Source organism: Oncorhynchus keta, chromosome 35 (assembly GCF_023373465.1).
Source record: "Oncorhynchus keta strain PuntledgeMale-10-30-2019 chromosome 35, Oket_V2, whole genome shotgun sequence".
Taxonomy (NCBI): domain Eukaryota; kingdom Metazoa; phylum Chordata; class Actinopteri; order Salmoniformes; family Salmonidae; genus Oncorhynchus; species Oncorhynchus keta.
In genome coordinates, this window is record NC_068455.1 from 11,442,650 (window position 1) to 11,464,458 (window position 21,809).

The following is a 21,809-nucleotide window of genomic DNA, read 5'->3' on the forward strand; positions in this document are numbered from 1 at the left end:
GTATATTTTAGCTGGAATATTATACAGCCACTATGACACTATCTGTGAGTAACAATTCAATTCAATTCAAGGGCTTTATTGGCATGGGAAACATGTGTTAACATTGCCAAAGCAAGTGAGGTAGGTAATATATAAAGTGAAATAAACAATAAAATTAACAGTAGACATCACACATACAGAAGTTTCAAAACAATAAAGACATTACAATGTCATATTATATTACAATAAAGACATTACATCATATTATATATATATATATACAGTGTTTTAACAATGTACAAATGGTTAAAGGACACAAGATAAAATAAATAAGCATAAATATGGGTTGTATTTACAATGGTGTTTGTTCTTCACTGGTTGCCCTTTTCTCGTGGTAACAGGTCACAAATCTTGCTGCTGTGATGGCACACTGTGGAATTTCACCCAGTAGATATGGGAGTATTTCAAAATTGGATTTGTTTTCGAATTCTTTGTGGATCTGTGTAATCTGGGGGAAATATGTCTCTCTAATATGGTCATACATTGGGCAGGAGGTTAGGAAGTGCAGCTCAGTTTCCATCTCATTTTGCGGGCAGTGAGCACATAGCCTGTCTTCTCTTGAGAGCCATGTCTGCCTACGGCAGCCTTTCTCAATAGCAAGGCTATGCTCGCTGAGTCTGTACATAGTCAAAGCTTTCCTTAATTTTGGGTCAGTCACAGTGGTCAGGTATTCTGCCGCTGTGTACTCTCTGTGTAGGGCCAAATAGCATTCTAGTTTGCTCTGTTTTTTTGTTAATACTTTCCAATGTGTCAAGTAATTATCTTTTTGTTTTCTCATGATTTGGTTGGGTCTAATTGTGCTGCTGTCCTGGGACTCTGTAGGGTGTGTTTGTGAACAGAGCCCCAGGACCAGCTTGCTTAGGGGACTCTTCTGGTGACTGGACCTTTTTTGGAACACCATTATTTTGGTCTTACTGAGATTTACTGTCAGGGCCCAGGTCTGACAGAATCTGTGCATAAGATCTAGGTGCTGCTGTAGGCCCTCCTTGGTTGGTGACAGAAGTACCAGATCATCAGCAAACAGTAGACATTTCACTTCGGATTCTAGTAGGGTGAGGCCGGGTGCTGCAGACTTTTCTAGTGCCCGCGCCAGTTCGTTTATATATATGTTGAAGAGGGTGGGGCTTAAGCTGCATCCCTGTCTAACCCCACGACCCTGTGTGAAGAAATTTGTGTGTTTTTTTTGTCAATTTTAACCGCACACTTGTTGTTTGTGTACATGGATTTTATGATGTTGTATGTTTTACCCCCAACACCACTTTCCATCAGTTTGTATAGCAGACCCTTATGCCAAATTGAGTCAAAGGCTTTTTTGAAATCAACAAAGCATGAGAAGACTTTGCCTTTGTTTTGGTTTGTTTGGTTGTCAATTAGGGTGTGCAGGGTGAATACATGGTCTGTTGTACAGTAATTTGGTAAAAAGCCAATTTGACATTTGCTCAGTACATTGTTTTCATTGAGGAAGTGTACGAGTCTGCTGTTAATGATAATGCAGAGGATTTTCCCAAGGTTACTGTTGACGCATATTCCACGGTAGTTATTGGGGTCAAATTTGTCTCCATTTTTGTGGATTGGGGTGATCAGTCCTTTGTTCCAAATATTGGGGAAGATGCCAGAGCTAAGTATGATGTTAAAGAGTATAGCCAATTGGAATTTGTTGTCTGTATATTTGATCATTTCATTGAGGATACCATCAACACCACAGGCCTTTTTGGGTTGGAGGGTTTTTATTTAGTCCTGTAACTCATTCAATGTAATTGGAGAATCCAGTGGGTTCTGGTAGTCTTTAATAGTTGATTCTAAGATCTGTATTTGATCATGTATATGTTTTTGCTCTTTATTCTTTGTTATAGTTCCTCGGCATACACATCACAGACAAACTGAATTGGTCCACTCACACTGACAGCGTCGTGAAGAAGGCGCAGCAGCGCCTCTTCAACCTCAGGAGGCTGAAGAAATTCGGCTTGTCACCAAAAGCACTCACAAACTTCTACAGATGCACAATCGAGAGCATCCTGGCCGTCTGTATCACCGCCTGGTACGGCAACTGCTCCGCCCTCAACCGTAAGGCTCTCCAGAGGGTAGTGAGGACTGCACAACGCATCACCGGGGGCAAACTACCTGCCCTCCAGGACACCTACACCACCCGATGTTACAGGAAGGCCATAAAGATCATCAAGGACATCAACCACTGCCTGTTCACCCCGCTATCATCCAGAAGGCGAGGTCAGTACAGGTGCATCAAAGCTGGGACCGAGAGACTGAAAAACAGCTTCTATCTCAAGGCCATCAGACTGTTAAACAGCCACCACTAACATTGAGTGGCTGCTGCCAACACACTGTCATTGACACTGACCCAACTCCAGCCACTTTAATAATGGGAATTGATGGGAAATGATGTAAATATATCACTAGCCACTTTAAACAATGCTACCTTATATAATGTTACTTACCCTACATCATCGACTGCATCCTTATGTAATACATGTATCACTAGCCACTTTAACTATGCCACCTTGTTTACTTTGTCTACATACTCATCTCATATGTATATACTGTACTCGATACCATCTACTGTATGCTGCTCTGTACCATCACTCATTCATATATCCTTATGTACATATTCTTTATCCCCTTACACTGTGTATAAGACAGTAGTTTTGGAATTGTTAGTTAGATTACTTGTTGGTTATCACTGCATTGTCGGAACTAGAAGCACAAGCATTTCGCTACACTCGCATTAACATCTGCTAACCATGTGTGTATGTGACAAATAACATTTGATTTGATTTGATTTTTAATATTTTTCTGAGGTCTTGGCTAATTTCTTTTGATTTTCCCATGCCTTCAAGCAAAGAGGCACTGAGTTTGAAGGTAGGCCTTGAAATACAGCCACAGGTACACCTCCAATTGACTCAAATGATGTCAATTAGCCTATCAGAAGCTTCTAAATCCATGACATCATTTTCTGGGATTTTCCAAGCTGTTTAAGGCACAGTCATCTTAGTGTATGTAAACTTCTGACCCACTGGAATTGTGATACAGTGAATTTTAAGTGAAATAATCTGTCTGTAAACAATTGTTGGAAAAAAAAGATCTCCTAACCGATTTGCCAAAACTATAGTTTGTTAACAATAAATTTGTGGAGTGGTTGAATAACGAGTTTTAATGACTCCAACCTAAGTGTATGTTCCGACTTCAACTGTATGTAATGTATACAATAACTATGTATTCACACTATGACTCAACGACATCCTGTCCACCGTCCTCATCTGACACGTCTGCTAAAACGTTTCATCTGGTTCTCAATGAAAGACAAGGTTAACTTTGATCCTACACATACGTCAAGGCCAACAATATCCAGCTTGTTACATGGAACGTGCATAGGCTTCATGAAAAAAAAGCATAAGGTTCATGAACTTCTAAAGAGATTGTCAGCAGATGTGGTTTTCCTGCAAGAGTCATACTTTAGAAAAAAGATAAATGTAATATTTAAAGAGGAGCTGGGTTGGAGAAGCCAATGCCTCCACCGACTGTAGTAACAGTAGAGGTGTAGGCATCCTGATCAATAAGAATACACCCTTTTCCCTTATATCCCAGCACACAGACCAAGAAAGAGGTTCTCATTTTGAATTGCACCTTACATGGTGAAAAATACACATTGAGTTTATTGTATATCCCCGTAGGGGCAAACCTGGTGTGTTTAAATAGCATTAAATCAATCATAAAACAAACCCAGACAGGAAATATTAATTTAGGAGGCGACCTATATCACACATTTAGACAAACATATAAATAAATAAATAAATAAATAAAGGCTAATTTAATTCAAATTAAATCCAATTTTATTTGTCACAAGCGTAGAATACAACAGGTGTAGTAGACCTTACAGTGAAATGCTTACCTGCCAAAGAGGATGAAAATGTCATCTCTACAAATATTTTACAGGACACCCGAAGATTACGATTCCCAACTACAAAATACTACTCTTTTTTTGTTTCAAAGTAGGAAAAGCTACTCAGGATTGCATTTTTATTTCCAAAAATCCTCTCAACAATATATTGGGTTAAAAAATCCATGATTAAGTGCTATCATTCTCTTGTATCATGTTTAATTACACCAACATAAAATACACTTAGTGTCAGAATATGGAGAATGAACAGAGTGCATCTTCAATACCCAAAATGTATTAAATATGTCAATTAAAAAATAAAAAACATTTACCATAAAAAAATTGACAAAGAGGCCAGAGAAAGCCAACCGCCGATATCATTTGTGATGCTTTTATGCTTTTTTAAATACATCTCATACTCTGCAAGAGCTAAATCTAAGTTAGAAATTTAAATTAAAGAAAAATAAGTCACTATTTTAGAAAAAGACCATAAAAAAATCTTTACAAGATAAAGAAGAAAATTCCATGTCTGAACTTAAAGCAAGAATATGATATTTTTCTTTGAAGAGAGCCAACAACTACAGGTTAATCTCAAATAAAGCATAGTATTTAATGGCAAACAAACCTGGTAAACACCTCTCAACCCTCACAAAACAAATACACACAAAACAAGTTATAACTTTAAAAGATAAATGCTTTAGTTAGAAACAAGATGAAGGAAAAAGGAAGCTGCTCTTGATAGTATCACCGATATTTAATAAGCTTACATATCGCCCACACGGCCTTCGCCAGAGCTTTTGTGATTTAAAAAAAATGTGCACCCTTATGTAGACCTGGCCCCGCCCACATCCGTTCTACACATCGAAGGGGGTTGGAGGCAAAGGAAAAATAAATAAGTGCTACCGAATATAACAATATGCATTTCATAAATATTACAAAAGTGTATAAATAAGACGTATTGAAGACGTCTGTAAAATCTCAATGAGATTTGAGACCCGGGGGTTTAGGGGTGCCCCAACCTCTACACCGGCTCCAGACTCAACCACAAATATCGGAATTGCAAGATTCCGGTGCCCATACTGATTATGTTTTTTACATGGTAGATCAGCTTTATATATAATCAAAAAAAAATATTTCCTTGTAAATATATATTTTATTTTATTTTTTTTTATATATATTTTATTTTATTATTTTCTCTAAACCCTATCATCCCTCCCCTAATTGGAGTAAACTAATGGACAACAACTATTAGGCTTCTATTTCCAGCTTGTAAATTATATATGCATTTTACGAACACAGTATATTTTACAATAGTTATCTTTCGTTTGTTTTTAGTTCCATCCTTCAGCTCTACTCAACCCCTCCCATCTATCTCTGAACACCGTCCAGCCCCATCCTTCAGCTCTACTCAACCCCTCCCATCTATCTCTGAACACCATCCAGTTCCATCCTTCAGCTCTACTCAACCCCTCCCATCTATCTCTGAACACCATCCAGTTCCATCCTTCAGCTCTACTCAACCCCTCCCATCTATCTCTGAACACCGTCCAGCCCCATCCTTCAGCTCTACTCAACCCCTCCCATCTATCTCTGAACACCATCCAGTCCCATCCTTCAGCTCTACTCAACCCCTCCCATCTATCTCTGAACACCATCCAGTTCCATCCTTCAGCTCTACTCAACCCCTCCCATCTATCTCTGAACACCGTCCAGCCCCATCCTTCAGCTCTACTCAACCCCTCCCATCTATCTCTGAACACCATCCAGTTCCATCCTTCAGCTTTCAACCCCTCCCATGTTTCTCAGAACTGAACCATTCATTCTCATCCTTCAGCTTGTAAATTAAAGATAAACATTTTTGTTAAGACCATTATTATATCATTGAGCTTGACTACTCAACCCACCCCAGTGCTATTCTCTGAACACCGGTAAGTGTTGAAATGCCCCATCCTTCAGCTTCCTGAACCTCCAAAAACAAGCTATCTATGAACACCATCCAGATGATCTATTTGATTCTGTTTTCAAAACATCTGCAGAGCTGGGATGGTTGTATCCCCAACATACTGTATATAACATTCTATTGGTTGCACTTTTTTTTAAATAACTATCTAAGTTTGAATCTAGAGTTGTTTTGTATATCAGTTCATGAAATCAGTACATACTGATGACGTCGATGTTGATGCAGGCGAGATTTCTGTGGCGGAGAGCTCAGGGGTGGGCGTGCTAGTGACTGAACTCCCAGCAGTGGTTACCGAGGGCAGTGGCAATGCTGACTCCAAGGCTGATACAGCTGTCTCACAGACAACGGAGAAAGATGTGCCCAGTGTAATTATAGACACGTTGAGTGATGTGCCCAGTGTAATTACAGACACGCAGGGTGATGTGCCCAGTGTAATTACAGACACGCAGGGTGATGTGCCCAGTGTAATTATAGACACGTTGAGTGATGTGCCCAGTGTTTTACAGACATCAGGGTGATCCCAGTGGAATTACAGGCACGCAGGGTGATGTGCCCAGTGTAATTACAGGCACGCAGGGTGATGTGCCCAGTGGAATTACAGCACGCAGGGTGATGTGCCCAGTGGAATTACAGACACCAGCAGTGGTGATGTGCCCAGTGGCAATTACAGACACGCAGGGTGATGTGCCCAGTGGAATCTACAGACAACGGAGGGTGATGTGCCCAGTGTAATTACAGACACGCAGGGTGATGTGCCCAGTGTAATTACAGACACGCAGGGTGATGTGCCCAGTGTAATTATAGACACGTTGAGTGATGTGCCCAGTGTAATTACAGACACGCAGGGTGATGTGCCCAGTGGAATTACAGGCACGCAGGGTGATGTGCCCAGTGTAATTACAGACACGCAGGGTGATGTGCCCAGTGTAATTACAGACACGCCGGGTGATGTGCCCAGTGTAATTATAGACACGCAGGGTGATGTGCCCAGTGGAATTTTAGACACACAGGGTGAAGTGCCCAGTGTAATTATAGATACGCAGGGTGATGTGCCCAGTGGAATTACAGGCACGCCGGGTGATGTGCCCAGTGGAATTACAGGCACGCAGGGTGATGTGCCCAGTGTAATTACAGACACGCCGGGTGATGTGCCCAGTGGAATTACAGGCACGCAGGGTGATGTGCCCAGTGTAATTACAGACACGCAGGGTGATGTGCCCAGTGGAATTACAGGCACGCAGGGTGATGTGCCCAGTGTAATTACAGACACGCAGGGTGATGTGTCCAGTGTAATTACAGCCCTGCAGGGTGATGTGCCCAGTGTAATTACAGGCACGCAGGGTGATGTGCCCAGTAGAATTTTAGACACACAGGGTGAAGTGCCCAGTGTAATTATAGATACGCAGGGTGATGTGCCCAGTGTAATTACAGACAAGCAGGGTGATGTGCCCAGTGTAATTACAGACAAGCAGGGTGATGTGCCCAGTGTAATTACAGACACGTAGGGTGATGTGCCCAGTGTAATTACAGACACGCAGGGTGATGTGCCCAGTGTAATTACAGACACGCGGGGTGATGTGCCCAGTGGAATTATAGACATGCGGGGTGATTGTGGGGGAAGCCGGGGGGCTCCGGATTCCGTGGAGCTGCCCGATGAGGATGGAGAAATGGAGGAGCTGTAAAACAGATTCGACACTAGATAGGAACTGGGAGGAAGGTCATCCACAGCCTTAACCAATGTGTTAAAACAGCACGGACTAGTAGACGTGTGGAGATAGGATCTATACATGTGTGAAGGTAGTGGAGGGGAAGATTAGTGCAGCAAAGCTCTGTTAGAGCTTTGGGCTCCAAGATCTGCCCAAGTGGCATCTCATACCATCACATGTTAAGAACTTCTGTTCTTTCCATGACGTAGACTGACCAGCTGGAAGCAATGATCCCTTATTGATGTCACATGTTAAATGCACTTCAATCAACTGTAGATGAAAGGGATGAGACAGGTTAAAGAAGGATTTTTAAGCAGTACTCTGGGCCAGCTAGGATAAGGTCTACTATTTAGAGGTTGGAGCTGGATATTAGCGACATTGACTCAGGATCAGAGACGGAGTTTGAGGGCTATGCGGACTATTTAGAGGTTGGAGCTGGATATTAGAGACATTGACTCAGGATCAGAGACGGAGTTTGAGGGCTATGCGGACTATTTAGAGGTTGGAGCTGGATATTAGCGACATTGACTCAGGATCAGAGACGGAGTTCTACATTGTAAAGTTGTCCGTGATGAGATTGAATCTCACAACCTTTGGGTAGCTAGATAATCGAGTTATAAGCCCTCCCTCCATCCACCTCTCCCTCCCTCCCCCCCCCCCACTCCCGCCCTCCCTCCCGCCCCTCCCTCCCTCCCTCCACCCCCTCCCTCCCGCCCGACTGCCCTCCCGCCCGACTGCCCTCCCTCCCTCCCGCCCTTCCTCCCTCCCTCCACCCCTCCCTCCCTCCCTCCCTCCTTCCTTCCTTCCTTCCTTCCTTCCTTCCTTCCTTCCCTCCCTCCTTCCACCCCTCCTTCCACCCCTCCCTCCCTCCTTCCCTCCACCCCTCCCTGTTGGAGGACCTACTGTAGGTATAGCATAGCCAATAGGTGAAGGGACTACTGGTTGGGACAGTTAAAAATGGCAGTTTGGAAGACCAGGAAACATGAGATGCATGTGGCGGGGTGTACAGACCCCAGAGTTGTGCTGCTAGCGCTTGTGCCGGCTCGGCTCACACTGGAGTACGCATATGGGAGGATGGAAAACCGTCTGGAGATTTCGTAAAGGATTGGATGGGGTTCTATGTGCAGTGAACGAGGAGTGGGGTTTGTTTCCAACTTTCTAGTGTGTTAAAATTAAATAAAGCTTGTTATTGGGCCAATAAAGGAGCTGGACACATCCCTGTGATGACAGCACTGTCAAAGACAACTCTTTGACAGGCAGATCTGTAAATCAGGGTTGTTGGCACCAACAGCCAGTCCAACAGAGAGGAATGGGTAAAGTCGCTTAGTAAACCTTTCTTTATATGTGTGGATAAGTGTCATGTCCTTGGGGTCGTAAAAGGACAACTCCCCCATGTTGTAGTCCAGCTCCACTCTGACCCTCCAGGGTCTCCTCTTCATAGCAAGTGTCCCATCTGCTACTATATACCGACCAGACATTTGCCCAATTTGCCATATTCCAAACCTTGGTGTTCTATTTATCTCTACCTTCCTGTTGATGGACTCTTTGACCACTCCTAGAAACCAGTAAGGGTGATCCCCCACCTCCACCTCCCAGCTGTGCTTCCCTGAGCTGAACCCCTCAGAGCCCAGAACATCTGCGTAGAACATACACCGCTCCGGGTTGTCAGGGAGCTGCTGCCTTTGGTCTGAGCATCTCACAGTGGTCAGATCATCAGACAGAGACAGACAGGCATGTGCAGTGTTGGGGTCAAGAATCACAGGGGCTAAAAACAGAAGAGGTCATATTGTATGAACAATAAATGTCTTATTATATTGACTTTTCAATGAACTCTGTTCATTAATATTATCAATTTAGTACTCACAGTGTTTGACAATCCACTGCATCTTCTCCCAGACTCTGAACTGCAGGTTGCCAAGGCTTTTGGCCACATCTATCAGTGCTCCTGCAACCCTCTCTGGGTCCGGAAGTGTGCAGTGGGCTCTGGAAGAATGTTCAGGAGTTAGTGCTGCTGTGGGCTTGGGTTCAGAACCACAGACAAGTGAGACAGAAGGCAACATACTTACGCGTTCATGGTGGCCTGGAAGTTCTGTAAAGCATATGATAATATGTGATTATTGGGCAAAGGGTTTAGTATTTACTGTAGGACCACAATGACTACATGAGAGAGAGGTTCTGACCTGCAGGAATGAGATGTCTGTAGCTCTCAACTCCAACTCTATGGATTTGATTGTGTCTGAAAGGGACAATATCTCTCCTTTTATCTTCTCAATCTTCTTCATCATCATCAGACTCTTGTGCTCCTCTTCCTTCCTCAGTGCAGCGATGCTGACTGCCTCTTCATCTAGTAGAAACTGGTGAAGCTTCTGAAACTCCTTCTTAATCTGTCTCTCTGTGTGCTGGGATTGGCTCTGGAGACAATATCAAACACTTGGATTATAATTGGAATTCTCCAATAATCCTTATTTTACTAAGGAACACTTGTATGATTTATACATACCTTAATGTGCTCAGCTGTTTGATCAAAGGTTTGTTTAACTTCATTGAAGACTTCCATTTTATTCTGCAAGGGCTTCAAGGCAGTCTGGAGTTGCTCCTAGAATGAGACAAAACCTCACTATACTGTTATGCAGCAGATCTAACAGAACACATCCAATGTGATCTAACAGAACACATCCAATGTGATCTAACAGAACACATCCAATGTGATCTAACAGAACACATCCAATGTGATCTAACAGAACACATCCAATGTGATCTAACAGAACACATCCAATGTGATCTAACAGAACACATCCAATGTGATCTAACAGAACACATCCAATGAGATCTAACAGAACACATCCAATGTGTTCTAACAGAACACATCCAATGTGATCTAACAGAACACATCCAATGAGATCTAACAGAACACATCCAATGAGATCTAACAGAACACATCCAATGTGATCTAACAGAACACATCCAATGAGATCTAACAGAACACATCCAATGAGATCTAACAGAACACATCCAATGTGTTCTAACAGAACACATCCAATGAGATCTAACAGAACACATCCAATGAGATCTAACAGAACACATCCAATGTCAAATAACAGAACACATCCAATGAGATCTAACAGAACACATCCAATGTGTTCTAACAGAACACATCCAATGAGATCTAACAGAACACATCCAATGTGATCTAACAGAACACATCCAATGTGATCTAACAGAACACATCCAATGTGATCTAACAGAACACATCCAATGTGATCTAACAGAACACATCCAATGTGATCTAACAGAACAACAATGTGATCTAACAGAACACATCCAATGTGATCTAACAGAACACATCCAATGTGATCTAACAGAACACATCCAATGTGATCTAACAGAACACATCCAATGTGATCTAACAGAACACATCCAATGTGATCTAACAGAACACATCCAATGTGATCTAACAGAACACATCCAATGTGATCTAACAGAACACATCCAATGTGATCTAACAGAACACATCCAATGTGATCTAACAGAACACATCCAATGTGATCTAACAGAACACATCCAATGTGAACACATCTAAACAGAACACATCCAATGTGATCTAACAGAACACATCCAATGTGATCTAACAGAACACATCCAATGTGATCTAACAGAACACATCCAATGTGATCTAACAGAACACATCCAATGTGATCTAACAGAACACATCCAATGTGATCTAACAGAACACATCCAATGTGATCTAACAGAACACATCCAATGTGATCTAACAGAACACATCCAATGTGATCTAACAGAACACATCCAATGTGATCTAACAGAACACATCCAATGTGATCTAACAGAACACATCCAATGTGAACACATCTGTGATCTAACAGAACACATCCAATGAGATCTAACAGAACACATCCAATGTGAAACAGAACACATCCAATGTGATCTAACAGAACACATCCAATGTGATCTAACAGAACACATCCAATGTGATCTAACAGAACACATCCAATGTGACAACAGAACACATCCAATGTGATCTAACAGAACACATCCAATGTGATCTAACAGAACACATCCAATGTGATCTAACAGAACACATCCAATGTGATCTAACAGAACACATCCAATGTGATCTAACAGAACACATCCAATGTGATCTAACAGAACACATCCAATGTGATCTAACAGAACACATCCAATGTGAACAGAACTAACAGAACACATCCAATGTGATCTAACAGAACACATCCAATGTGATCTAACAGAACACATCCAATGTGATCTAACAGAACACATCCAATGTGATCTAACAGAACACATCCAATGTGTTCTAACAGAACACATCCAATGTGATCTAACAGAACACATCCAATGTGATCTAACAGAACACATCCAATGTGATCTAACATAACACATCCAATGACATCTAACAGAACACATCCAATGTGATCTAACAGAACACATCCAATGTGATCTAACAGAACACATCCAATGTGATCTAACAGAACACATCCAATGTGATCTAACAGAACACATCCAATGTGATCTAACAGAACACATCCAATGTGATCTAACAGAACACATCCAATGTGATCTAACAGAACACATCCAATGTGTTCTAACATAACACATCCAATGTGATCTAACAGAACACATCCAATGTGATCTAACAGAACACATCCAATGTGATCTAACATAACACATCCAATGAGATCTAACATAACACATCCAATGTGATCTAACAGAACACATCCAATGAGATCTAACAGAACACATCCAATGTGTTCTAACAGAACACATCCAATGTGATCTAACAGAACACATCCAATGTGATCTAACAGAACACATCCAATGTGTTCTAACAGAACACATCCAATGTGATCGTATCCAATGTATTCCTGTAGAAGAGCCCTGAGATCAGAGTAGATCGCCAGAGGAAGAGCCCTGAGATCAGAGTAGATAGCCAGAGGAAGAGCCCTGAGATCAGAGTAGATAGCCAGAGGAAGAGCCCTGAGATCAGAGTAGATAGCCAGAGGAAGAGCCCTGAGATCAGAGTAGATAGCCAGAGGAAGAGCCCTGAGATCAGAGTAGATAGCCAGAGGAAGAGCCCTGAGATCAGAGTAGATAGCCAGAGGAAGAGCCCTGAGATCAGAGTAGATAGCCAGAGGAAGAGCCCTGAGATCAGAGTAGATAGCCAGAGGAAGAGCCCTGAGATCAGAGTAGATAGCCAGAGGAAGAGCCCTGAGATCAAAGTAGATAGCCAGAAGAAGAGCCCTGAGATCAGCCCCCTGAGATCAGAGTAGATAGCCAGAGTAAGAGCCCTGAGATCAGAGTAGATAGCCAGAGGAAGAGCCCTGAGATCAGAGTAGATAGCCAGAGGAAGAGCCCTGAGATCAGAGTAGATAGCCAGAGGAAGAGCCCTGAGATCAGAGTAGATAGCCAGAGGAAGAGCCCTGAGATCAGAGTAGATAGCCAGAGGAAGAGCCCTGAGATCAGAGTAGATAGCCAGAGGAAGAGCCCAGAGTAGATAGCCAGATCAGAGTAGATAGCCAGAGGAAGAGCCCTGAGATCAGATCAGAGTAGATAGCCAGAGGAAGAGCCCTGAGATCAGAGTAGATAGCCAGAGGAAGAGCCCTGAGATCAGAGTAGATAGCCAGAGGAAGAGCCCTGAGATCAGAGTAGATAGCCAGAGGAAGAGCCCTGAGATCAGAGTAGATAGCCAGAGGAAGAGCCCTGAGATCAGAGTAGATAGCCAGAGGAAGAGCCCTGAGATCAGAGTAGATAGCCAGAGGAAGAGCCCTGAGATCAGAGTAGATAGCCAGAGGAAGAGCCCTGAGATCAGAGTAGATCGCCAGAGGAAGAGCCCTGAGATCAGAGTAAATAGCCAGAGGGAATGTATGAACACACCCTTAGTTATTAGTTAATATGACTATTCTCTCTTCATTGATTTCACTTTATTTGAGACTTTAGTTTGTGTTATCAGTATAGTGTTTTCATTATAGTTGTCTAATGTTGGTGGGGCATAGTATTCTGTTTTCATGTGACTTCTGATAAATTAGTTTTTCTTGAGAGTATTTTTTAGCAGAGCTGAGATGTACTTGGAAGTGTAAAGTTGTAGGGATACAGGTGAAACCAGTCAGTCAGTAACACCTACACGGTAACACCTACTCAGTGGCATAGCAGGATGATTGTGAACCGTGAACCAAGAGGTTGTGAGTTGAGGACATGTTGAATAATCATGATTTTATGAAGAAACATACACAAAGTAATTATGTTTGTCAAAGTGTGCAAAATATGTAAGTTGTAAACACTATGTTAAAAGCTTTGCCTGTGTGTGTGCGTGTGTGCGTGTGTGTGTGTGTGTGTGTGCGTGCGTGCGTGCGTGCGTGCGTGCGTGCGTGCGTGTGTGTGTGTGTGTGTGTGTGTGTGTGTGTGTGTGTGTGTGTGTGTGTGTGTGCGTGTCCAATGAAATCTTATTGGTTGTGTGCAGTTTGCAGATCTTATCGCAGGTGCAGCGAAATTCTTGTGTGTTTATCTCCAACAGTGCAGCAATACAAAACAATACACCCAAATGACGAAATACCAGAATGAGTAATGTTAGTCTGGAATAACTCTTTTCCCCCTTAGATTTCTTCACATTTTATTGTGTGATTAAAATGGATTGAATTGTCTTTTTTGGGGGGGTGGGGTCAACGATCTACGCAAAATACTCTAAGGTCAACGATCTACACTAAATACTCTAAGGTCAACGATCTACACTAAATACTCTAAGGTCAACGATCGACACTAAATACTCTAAGGTCAAATTGGAAGAACGAAAGATTAATCAAAAATGACACACTAATATTCCCTCCCCTGACTCACAGGTGTGAGTCTTCTTGGGTAATTGTCATAAGAGCGTTGTGCATTGGGAAAGGAGAAAGGGGATAGCTAGTCAGTTGCACAACAATGCATTTAACTTGTTATGGCTGGGGGCAGTATTGAGTTGATTGGATGAATAAGATGCCCAGAGTAAACTGTCTGCTACTCAGGCCCAGTTGCTAATATATGCATATCTGCATATATGCATATATTAGTATATTTGGATAGAAAACACTCTGAAGTTTCTAAAACTGTTTGAATGATGTCTGTGAGTATAACATAACTCATATGGCAGGCAAAAAACTTAGACAAAATCCAACCAGGAAGTGGGAAATCTGAAGTTTGTAGTTTTTCAACCCTTTGCCTATCAAATACACAGTGTCTATGGGGTCAAATTGCACTTCCTAAGGCTTCCACTAGATGCCAACAGTCTTTAGAACCTTGTTAGATGCTTCTGCTGTGAAGGAGGGGCAAATGAGAGGGGAATGAGTCAGAGGTCTGTCAGAGAGGCATGAGCTGGCCACTCGCGTTCACGTGATAGTTATCTTGCGTTCCATTGCAATTCTACAGACAAAGGAAATCTCCGGTTGGAACATTATTGATGATTTATGTTAAAAACATCCTAAAGATTGATTCTATATATCATTTGACATGTTTCTACGGACTGTATCTGAAATTTTAGACTTTCGTCTGCACCTAGTGATCACACATCATGAATTTGGATTTCTGGGCTAAACGCGCTAACAAAAAGGAGGTATGGACATAAATGATGGACTTTACCGAACAAATCAAACATTTATTGTGGAACTGGGATTCCTGGGAGTGCATTCTGATGAAGATCAAAGGTAAGTGAATATTTATAATGCTATTTCTGACTTCTGTTGACTACACAACTTGGCGGATATCTGTTTGAGTTGTTTTGGTCTCTGAATACAGTAAATCATTTTATTTTCACTTTGATATTATAGAGTATGTTTTGGACACACCTACTCATATATATTGGACACACCTACTCATATATATTGGACACACCTACTCATATATATTGGACACACCTACTCATATATATTGGACACACCTACTCATATATATTGGACACACCTACTCATATATATTGGACACACCTACTCATATATTTTGGACACAAGTGAAAATAAAATGATTTACTGTATACAGTATGTATGTGTATATATATATATATATATATCGGTCATCTCACGAAAACGTCTGTAGTGTCTGAACGGTTCGGCCTACAAACTCTATGGAAAGATGAGACTTTGCAACACGACCCCCACAAGCGCCACTGGACTTGTCTAAAGTCAGAACCGCCCATCTTCCAACTTCTGTCTGTAGCGTCCGAACAGTTTGTCCGACATAATAATATTACCCCTCTATAGAAAGGTGAGACTCTCACAAACTCATGCATGTTGGTTGATTTGCCCTCAAGCCTCATCTGAAGGTAACCCAGGTACCAGTTTAAAAAATGAATGGATGTACAGAGCCTTCGGAAGTATTCAGACCCCTTGACTTTTCCCGTGTTTTGTTACGTTACAGCCTTGACTCTAAAATCTTTTTTTTATTTTTATCACATAATACCCCATATTGACAAAGCAAAAACTTGTTTTAATATTTTTTTTGCATATATATATATATACCATTTTTAAACAGAAATACCTTATTTACATAAGTATTCAGAACTTTGCTATGAGCTCAAGTGCATCCTGTTTCCATTGTGGTAAATTCAATTGATTGGACATGATTTGGAAAGGCCCACACCTGTCTATATAAGGTCCGACAGTTTAAAAAAATCTGTTTTCACTTTGTCATTATGGGGTATTTTGTGTAGATCGATAAGAAAAAATGTATAATTTAATACATTTTAGAACAAGGGTGTAATGTAAAAAAAAAAGAGGAAAAATTCAAGGGGTCTGAATATTTTTTCCCAATGCACCATATGAATCTGTTATTCATTGTGTTTCTATGGGCTAAATAGCAGTAAGACTAAATTCAATGTTTTATCAAAACATTTTTGTATGTTTTTTTCTATACCTAAAGGGGTCCTAAAATTTTGAATCAAATAGCCTCGACACTAGTTGGTTTAGTATAATCCTGACAACTACTCACATACAGTAGTACATGTATGGAATCTAACATAGCTCCAAACAAGATATGTCTCTGCCCTTTTGTTTCTCGTCTGACACTATAGTGGGTTCATATTCCGAAAGGTCATCACTTTTGCCAAATGACAGAAAAGCAGTTTCAGCATGACTCATGTAAATCTAAAGCAAGTTAAACAGGTTATCTTACCTTGTAATCCTGTGCAGCTTCATCTATTGGGACACAGTCATGATATTTATGTTTCTTTGAGGCCTGGCACACAAAGCAGATGGACTGTTTATCCTCCAGACAGAAGAGCTTGAGATTCTCATTGTGCAGACTGCAGAGCACCACAGGTCCTGCTGAATCTCTCTGAATTCTCGTCTGTAAGAAGGACTCACACAGGTTCTTTAAGACCCGGTTACAGGGAGGTTCAGTCTTTGAGGATCTTCTCCTGCAGAATGGGCATTCCTGAGATCCCTTCTGTTTCCAGAAGTTCTGCAGACAGGTTTTACAGACGCTGTGGCTACATGACAGAACGACTGGATCAACGAAGATGTCACAGCACACAGGACAAGATAAATCCTCTTCTGGGAAAAATGAACTGGAAGCCATTTTATAATTTGTTGTCACTCCCTCTTCCAAATGTTGTCTTGTATCTGTAGAATAAATGATCTCTGATCAACTAACTCCAGTCCCAGTGTGAGGTCGTGGCCTAGAGAGTGAGCCCCGGAGTGATCCGCACTTCACCCTCAACAGGTGGAGAACGGAGTGGAGATGACAGGAAATCAGGTTACACAGGAAAATCATTTCCCTATGTGTGCATGTATGGGAGGGTATGGGTGTGGCTTTGACAACAGAGTGAGATGGTGGGAGATAACTTTCCCTCTTCAGGTGGACGAGAGAGAGAGAGAGAGAGAGAGAGAGAGAGAGAGAGACCATGTGTTTCTCCAGTTGTTGAGGTTTGGCATGGTAGGACTGGAGGCAGGGCAGGGAAGAATGCATGCTGCTCTGGCGGTGTTCAGTGTCATTGTGTCTTTCAGCCACCAACTTTCAGCTTGGCTCTCTGGGATCAGGCCAGAGCAGCATGATAAATGTAGATGTGTTTCCTGAATATGAATGAGCAGAGTCAATGGGATCTCATTAATCAGCTGTGCCAGATACAAATGGTGGACCTGCTACTGTGTCACTGCTATACTCTTTCTCAATTCAACTCTTTCTTTCTTTCTCTTTCTCAATTCAATTCAAGGGTCTTTATTGGCATGGGAAACGTGTTAACATTGCCAAAGCAAGTGAGGTAGATAATATACAAAAGTGAAATAATAATAATATGCATGCTGGGAGTGTTTGGTGCATGCTGGGAATTGTGTTGTGTAGAGTTAGATATCTTGGTTTCCTTTTCTTGGTGGTATCTTTTTTTGTCTTCCTCTGCATGATTAAGGTTGTCATTCTTATTCTTATTTAGTTGTTGTGGTAGAATTAAGTCTATTGTTTTTCGTGTCGAAATTATCCTGGTTTTGGCGGGGATGGCGACCCACATGGGGCGGCCGTCCCTGTCACTTCGGTACTGCTTTAGGTGTGTTACTGAAGCTACTGTCACTGTGGAGGAGTTTCTGGTCGCCGTAGGAGAGAAGGTGGGATATGAGAATGTTGCTTACGTGTCACGGATGAATAAAGCGGTGGTGGTTTTTCTTAAAGAAGAGTGTCTAGTAGATCGTATGGTTGAGCATGGTGTACTTCTTAAAGAAGAGTGTCTGGTAGATCGTATGGTTGAGCATGGTGTACTTCTTAAAGAAGAGTGTCTGGTAGATCGTATGGTTGAGCATGACGTACTTCTTAAAGAAGAGTGTCTGGTAGATCGTATGGTTGAGCATGACGTACTTCTTAAAGAAGAGTGTCTAGTAGATCGTATGGTTGAGCATGACGTACTTCTTAAAGAAGAGTGTCTGGTAGATCGTATGGTTGAGCATGGTGTACTTCTTAAAGAAGAGTGTCTGTAGATCGTATGGTTGAGCATGGTGTACTTCTTAAAGAAGAGTGTCTGGTAGATCGTATGGTTGAGCATGACGTACTTCTTAAAGAAGAGTGTCTTGTAGATCGTATGGTTGAGCATGGTGTACTTCTTAAAGAAGAGTGTCTAGTAGATCGTATGGTTGAGCATGGTGTACTTCTTAAAGAAGAGTGTCTGGTAGATCGTATGGTTGAGCATGGTGTACTTCTTAAAGAAGAGTGTCTGGTAGATCGTATGGTTGAGCATGGTGTACTTCTTAAAGAAGAGTGTCTGGTAGATCGTATGGTTGAGCATGACGTACTTCTTAAAGAAGAGTGTCTGGTAGATCGTATGGTTGAGCATGGTGTACTTCTTAAAGAAGAGTGTCTGGTAGATCGTATGGTTGAGCATGGTGTACTTCTTAAAGAAGAGTGTCTGGTAGATCGTATGGTTGAGCATGGTGTACTTCTTAAAGAAGAGTGTCTTGTAGATCGTATGGTTGAGCATGGTGTACTTCTTAAAGAAGAGTGTCTGGTAGATCGTATGGTTGAGCATGGTGCACTTCTTAAAGAAGAGTGTCTGTAGATCGTATGGTTGAGCATGGTGTACTTCTTAAAGAAGAGTGTCTGGTAGATCGTATGGTTGAGCATGGTGCACTTCTTAAAGAAGAGTGTACTTGTTGAGCTGGTGTAAAAGAAGAGTGTCTGGTAGATCGTATGGTTGAGCATGGTGTAAAGAAGAGTGTCTTGTTGAGCTGGTGTAAAAGAAGAGTGTCTTGTAGATCGTATGGTTGAGCATGGTGTACTTCTTAAAGAAGAGTGTCTTGTTGAGCATGGTGTACTTCTTAAAGAAGAGTGTCTGTATGGTTGAGCATGGTGTACTTCTTAAAGAAGAGTGTCTTGTTGAGCATGGTGTACTTCTTAAAGAAGAGTGTCTGGTAGATCGTATGGTTGAGCATGGTGTCTTGTTGACATGGTGTACTTAAAGAAGAGTGTCTTGTAGATCGTATGGTTGAGCATGGTGTACTTCTTAAAGAAGAGTGTCTTGTTGAGATGGTGTATGGAGTGTCTTGAGATCATGGTGTGTACTTCTTAAAGAAGAGTGTCTTGTTGAGCATGGTGTACTTCTTAAAGAAGAGTGTCTGGTAGATCGTATGGTTGAGCATGGTGTACTTCTTAAAGAAGAGTGTCTTTGTGGTGCACTCTTAAAGAAGAGTGTCTTGAGATCGTATGGTTGAGCATAGTGTACTTAAAGAAGAGTGTCTGTAGATCGTATGGTTGAGCATGGTGTACTTCTTAAAGAAGAGTGTCTGGTAGATCGTATGGTTGAGCATGACGTACTTTAAAGAAGAGTGTCTTGTAGATCGTATGGTTGAGCATGGTGTACTTCTTAAAGAAGAGTGTCTGGTTGATCGTATGGTTGAGCATGGTGTACTTCTTAAAGAAGAGTGTCTGGTAGATCGTATGGTTGAGCATGGTGTACTTCTTAAAGAAGAGTGTCTGGTTGATCGTATGGTTGAGCATGGTGTACTTCTTAAAGAAGAGTGTCTAGCAGATCGTATGGTTGAGCATGGTGTACTTCTTAAAGAAGAGTGTCTAGTAGATCGTATGGTTGAGCATGGTTGAGCATGTACTTCTTAAAGAAGAGTGTCTTGTAGATCGTATGGTTGAGCATGGTGTACTTCTTAAAGAAGAGTGTCTTGTAGATCGTATGGTTGAGCATGGTGTACTTCTTAAAGAAGAGTGTCTTGTAGATCGTATGGTTGAGCATGGTGTACTTCTTAAAGAAGAGTGTCTGGTAGATCGTATGGTTGAGCATGGTGTACTTCTTAAAGAAGAGTGTCTTGTAGATGGTATGGTTGAGCATGGTGTACTTCTTAAAGAAGAGTGTCTTGTAGATCGTATGGTTGAGCATGGTGTACTTCTTAAAGAAGAGTGTCTTGTAGATCGTATGGTTGAGCATGGTGTACTTCTTAAAGAAGAGTGTCTGGTAGATCGTATGGTTGAGCATGGTGTACTTCTTAAAGAAGAGTGTCTGGTAGATCGTATGGTTGAGCATGGTGTACTTCTTAAAGAAGAGTGTCTGGTAGATCGTATGGTTGAGCATGGTGTACTTCTTAAAGAAGAGTGTCTTGTAGATCGTATGGTTGAGCATGGTGTACTTCTTAAAGAAGAGTGTCTTGTAGATCGTATGGTTGAGCATGGTGTACTTCTTAAAGAAGAGTGTCTGGTAGATCGTATGGTTGAGCATGGTGTACTTCTTAAAGAAGAGTGTCTGGTAGATCGTATGGTTGAGCACGGTGTACTTTAAAGAAGAGTGTCTTAAAGAAGAGTGTCTGGTAGATCGTATGGTTGAGCATGGTGTACTTCTTAAAGAAGAGTGTCTTGTTGAGATGGTGTACGTAAAGAAGAGTGGTTGAGAGCATGGTATACTTCTTAAAGAAGAGTGTCTTGTTGACTTCTTAAAGAAGAGTGTCTTGTAGATCGTATGGTTGAGCATGGTGTACTTCTTAAAGAAGAGTGTCTGTTGAGCATGGTGTAGAAGAGTCTGTATGGTTGAGCATGGTGTACTTCTTAAAGAAGAGTGTCTTGGTTGATCGTGTCTTGTATGGTTGAGCATGGTGTACTTCTTAAAGAAGAGTGTCTGGTAGATCGTATGGTTGAGCATGGTGTACTTCTTAAAGAAGAGTGTCTTGTTGATCGCATGGTGTACTTCTTAAAGAAGAGTGTCTTGTAGATGGTATGGTTGAGCATAGTGTACTTCTTAAAGAAGAGTGTCTTGTAGATCGTATGGTTGAGCATGGTGTACTTCTTAAAGAAGAGTGTCTTGTTGATCATGGTTGAGCTTCTGGTGTTGAGCTTGTACTTAAAGAAGAGTGTCTGGTAGATCTTATGGTTGAGCATGGTGTACTTCTTAAAGAAGAGTGTCTTGTTGATCTTATGGTTGAGCATGGTGTACTTCTTAAAGAAGAGTGTCTTGTAGATCTTATGGTTGAGCATGGTGTACTTCTTAAAGAAGAGTGTCTTGTAGATCGTATGGTTGAGCATGGTGTACTTCTTAAAGAAGAGTGTCTTGTAGATCGTATGGTTGAGCATGGTGTACTTCTTAAAGAAGAGTGTCTTGTAGATCGTATGGTTGAGCATGTGTACTTCTTAAAGAAGAGTGTCTTGTAGATCGTATGGTTGAGCATGGTGTACTTCTTAAAGAAGAGTGTCTTGTAGATTGATGGTTGAGCATGGTATGAAGTTGAGCATGGTGTAC

At 41.6% G+C, this 21,809-nt stretch overlaps 2 protein-coding genes across 2 annotated transcripts; both read right to left on the reverse strand.

Moving 5' to 3' along the window:
* Window positions 1-6,555: 6,555 nt before the first annotated feature.
* Window positions 6,556-8,224, reverse strand: LOC127915631 (uncharacterized). The gene is made up of 2 exons (XM_052495854.1): window positions 7,325-8,224; window positions 6,556-7,192 (listed from the first exon to the last, which is right to left on the reverse strand). Exons 1-2 carry the CDS (start codon window positions 7,678-7,680, stop codon window positions 6,556-6,558), a joined length of 993 nt encoding a protein of 330 aa, XP_052351814.1. The 5' UTR covers window positions 7,681-8,224.
* Window positions 8,225-8,481: 257 nt separating this feature from the next.
* LOC118368044 (nuclear factor 7, brain-like) lies at window positions 8,482-17,343 on the reverse strand. The gene is made up of 6 exons (XM_035751750.2): window positions 16,769-17,343; window positions 10,098-10,193; window positions 9,778-10,008; window positions 9,664-9,686; window positions 9,462-9,580; window positions 8,482-9,362 (listed from the first exon to the last, which is right to left on the reverse strand). The coding sequence occupies exons 1-6, from the start codon at window positions 17,171-17,173 to the stop codon at window positions 8,833-8,835; spliced, it is 1,404 nt and encodes a 467-aa protein (XP_035607643.1). The 5' UTR covers window positions 17,174-17,343; the 3' UTR covers window positions 8,482-8,832.
* Window positions 17,344-21,809: the final 4,466 nt, after the last annotated feature.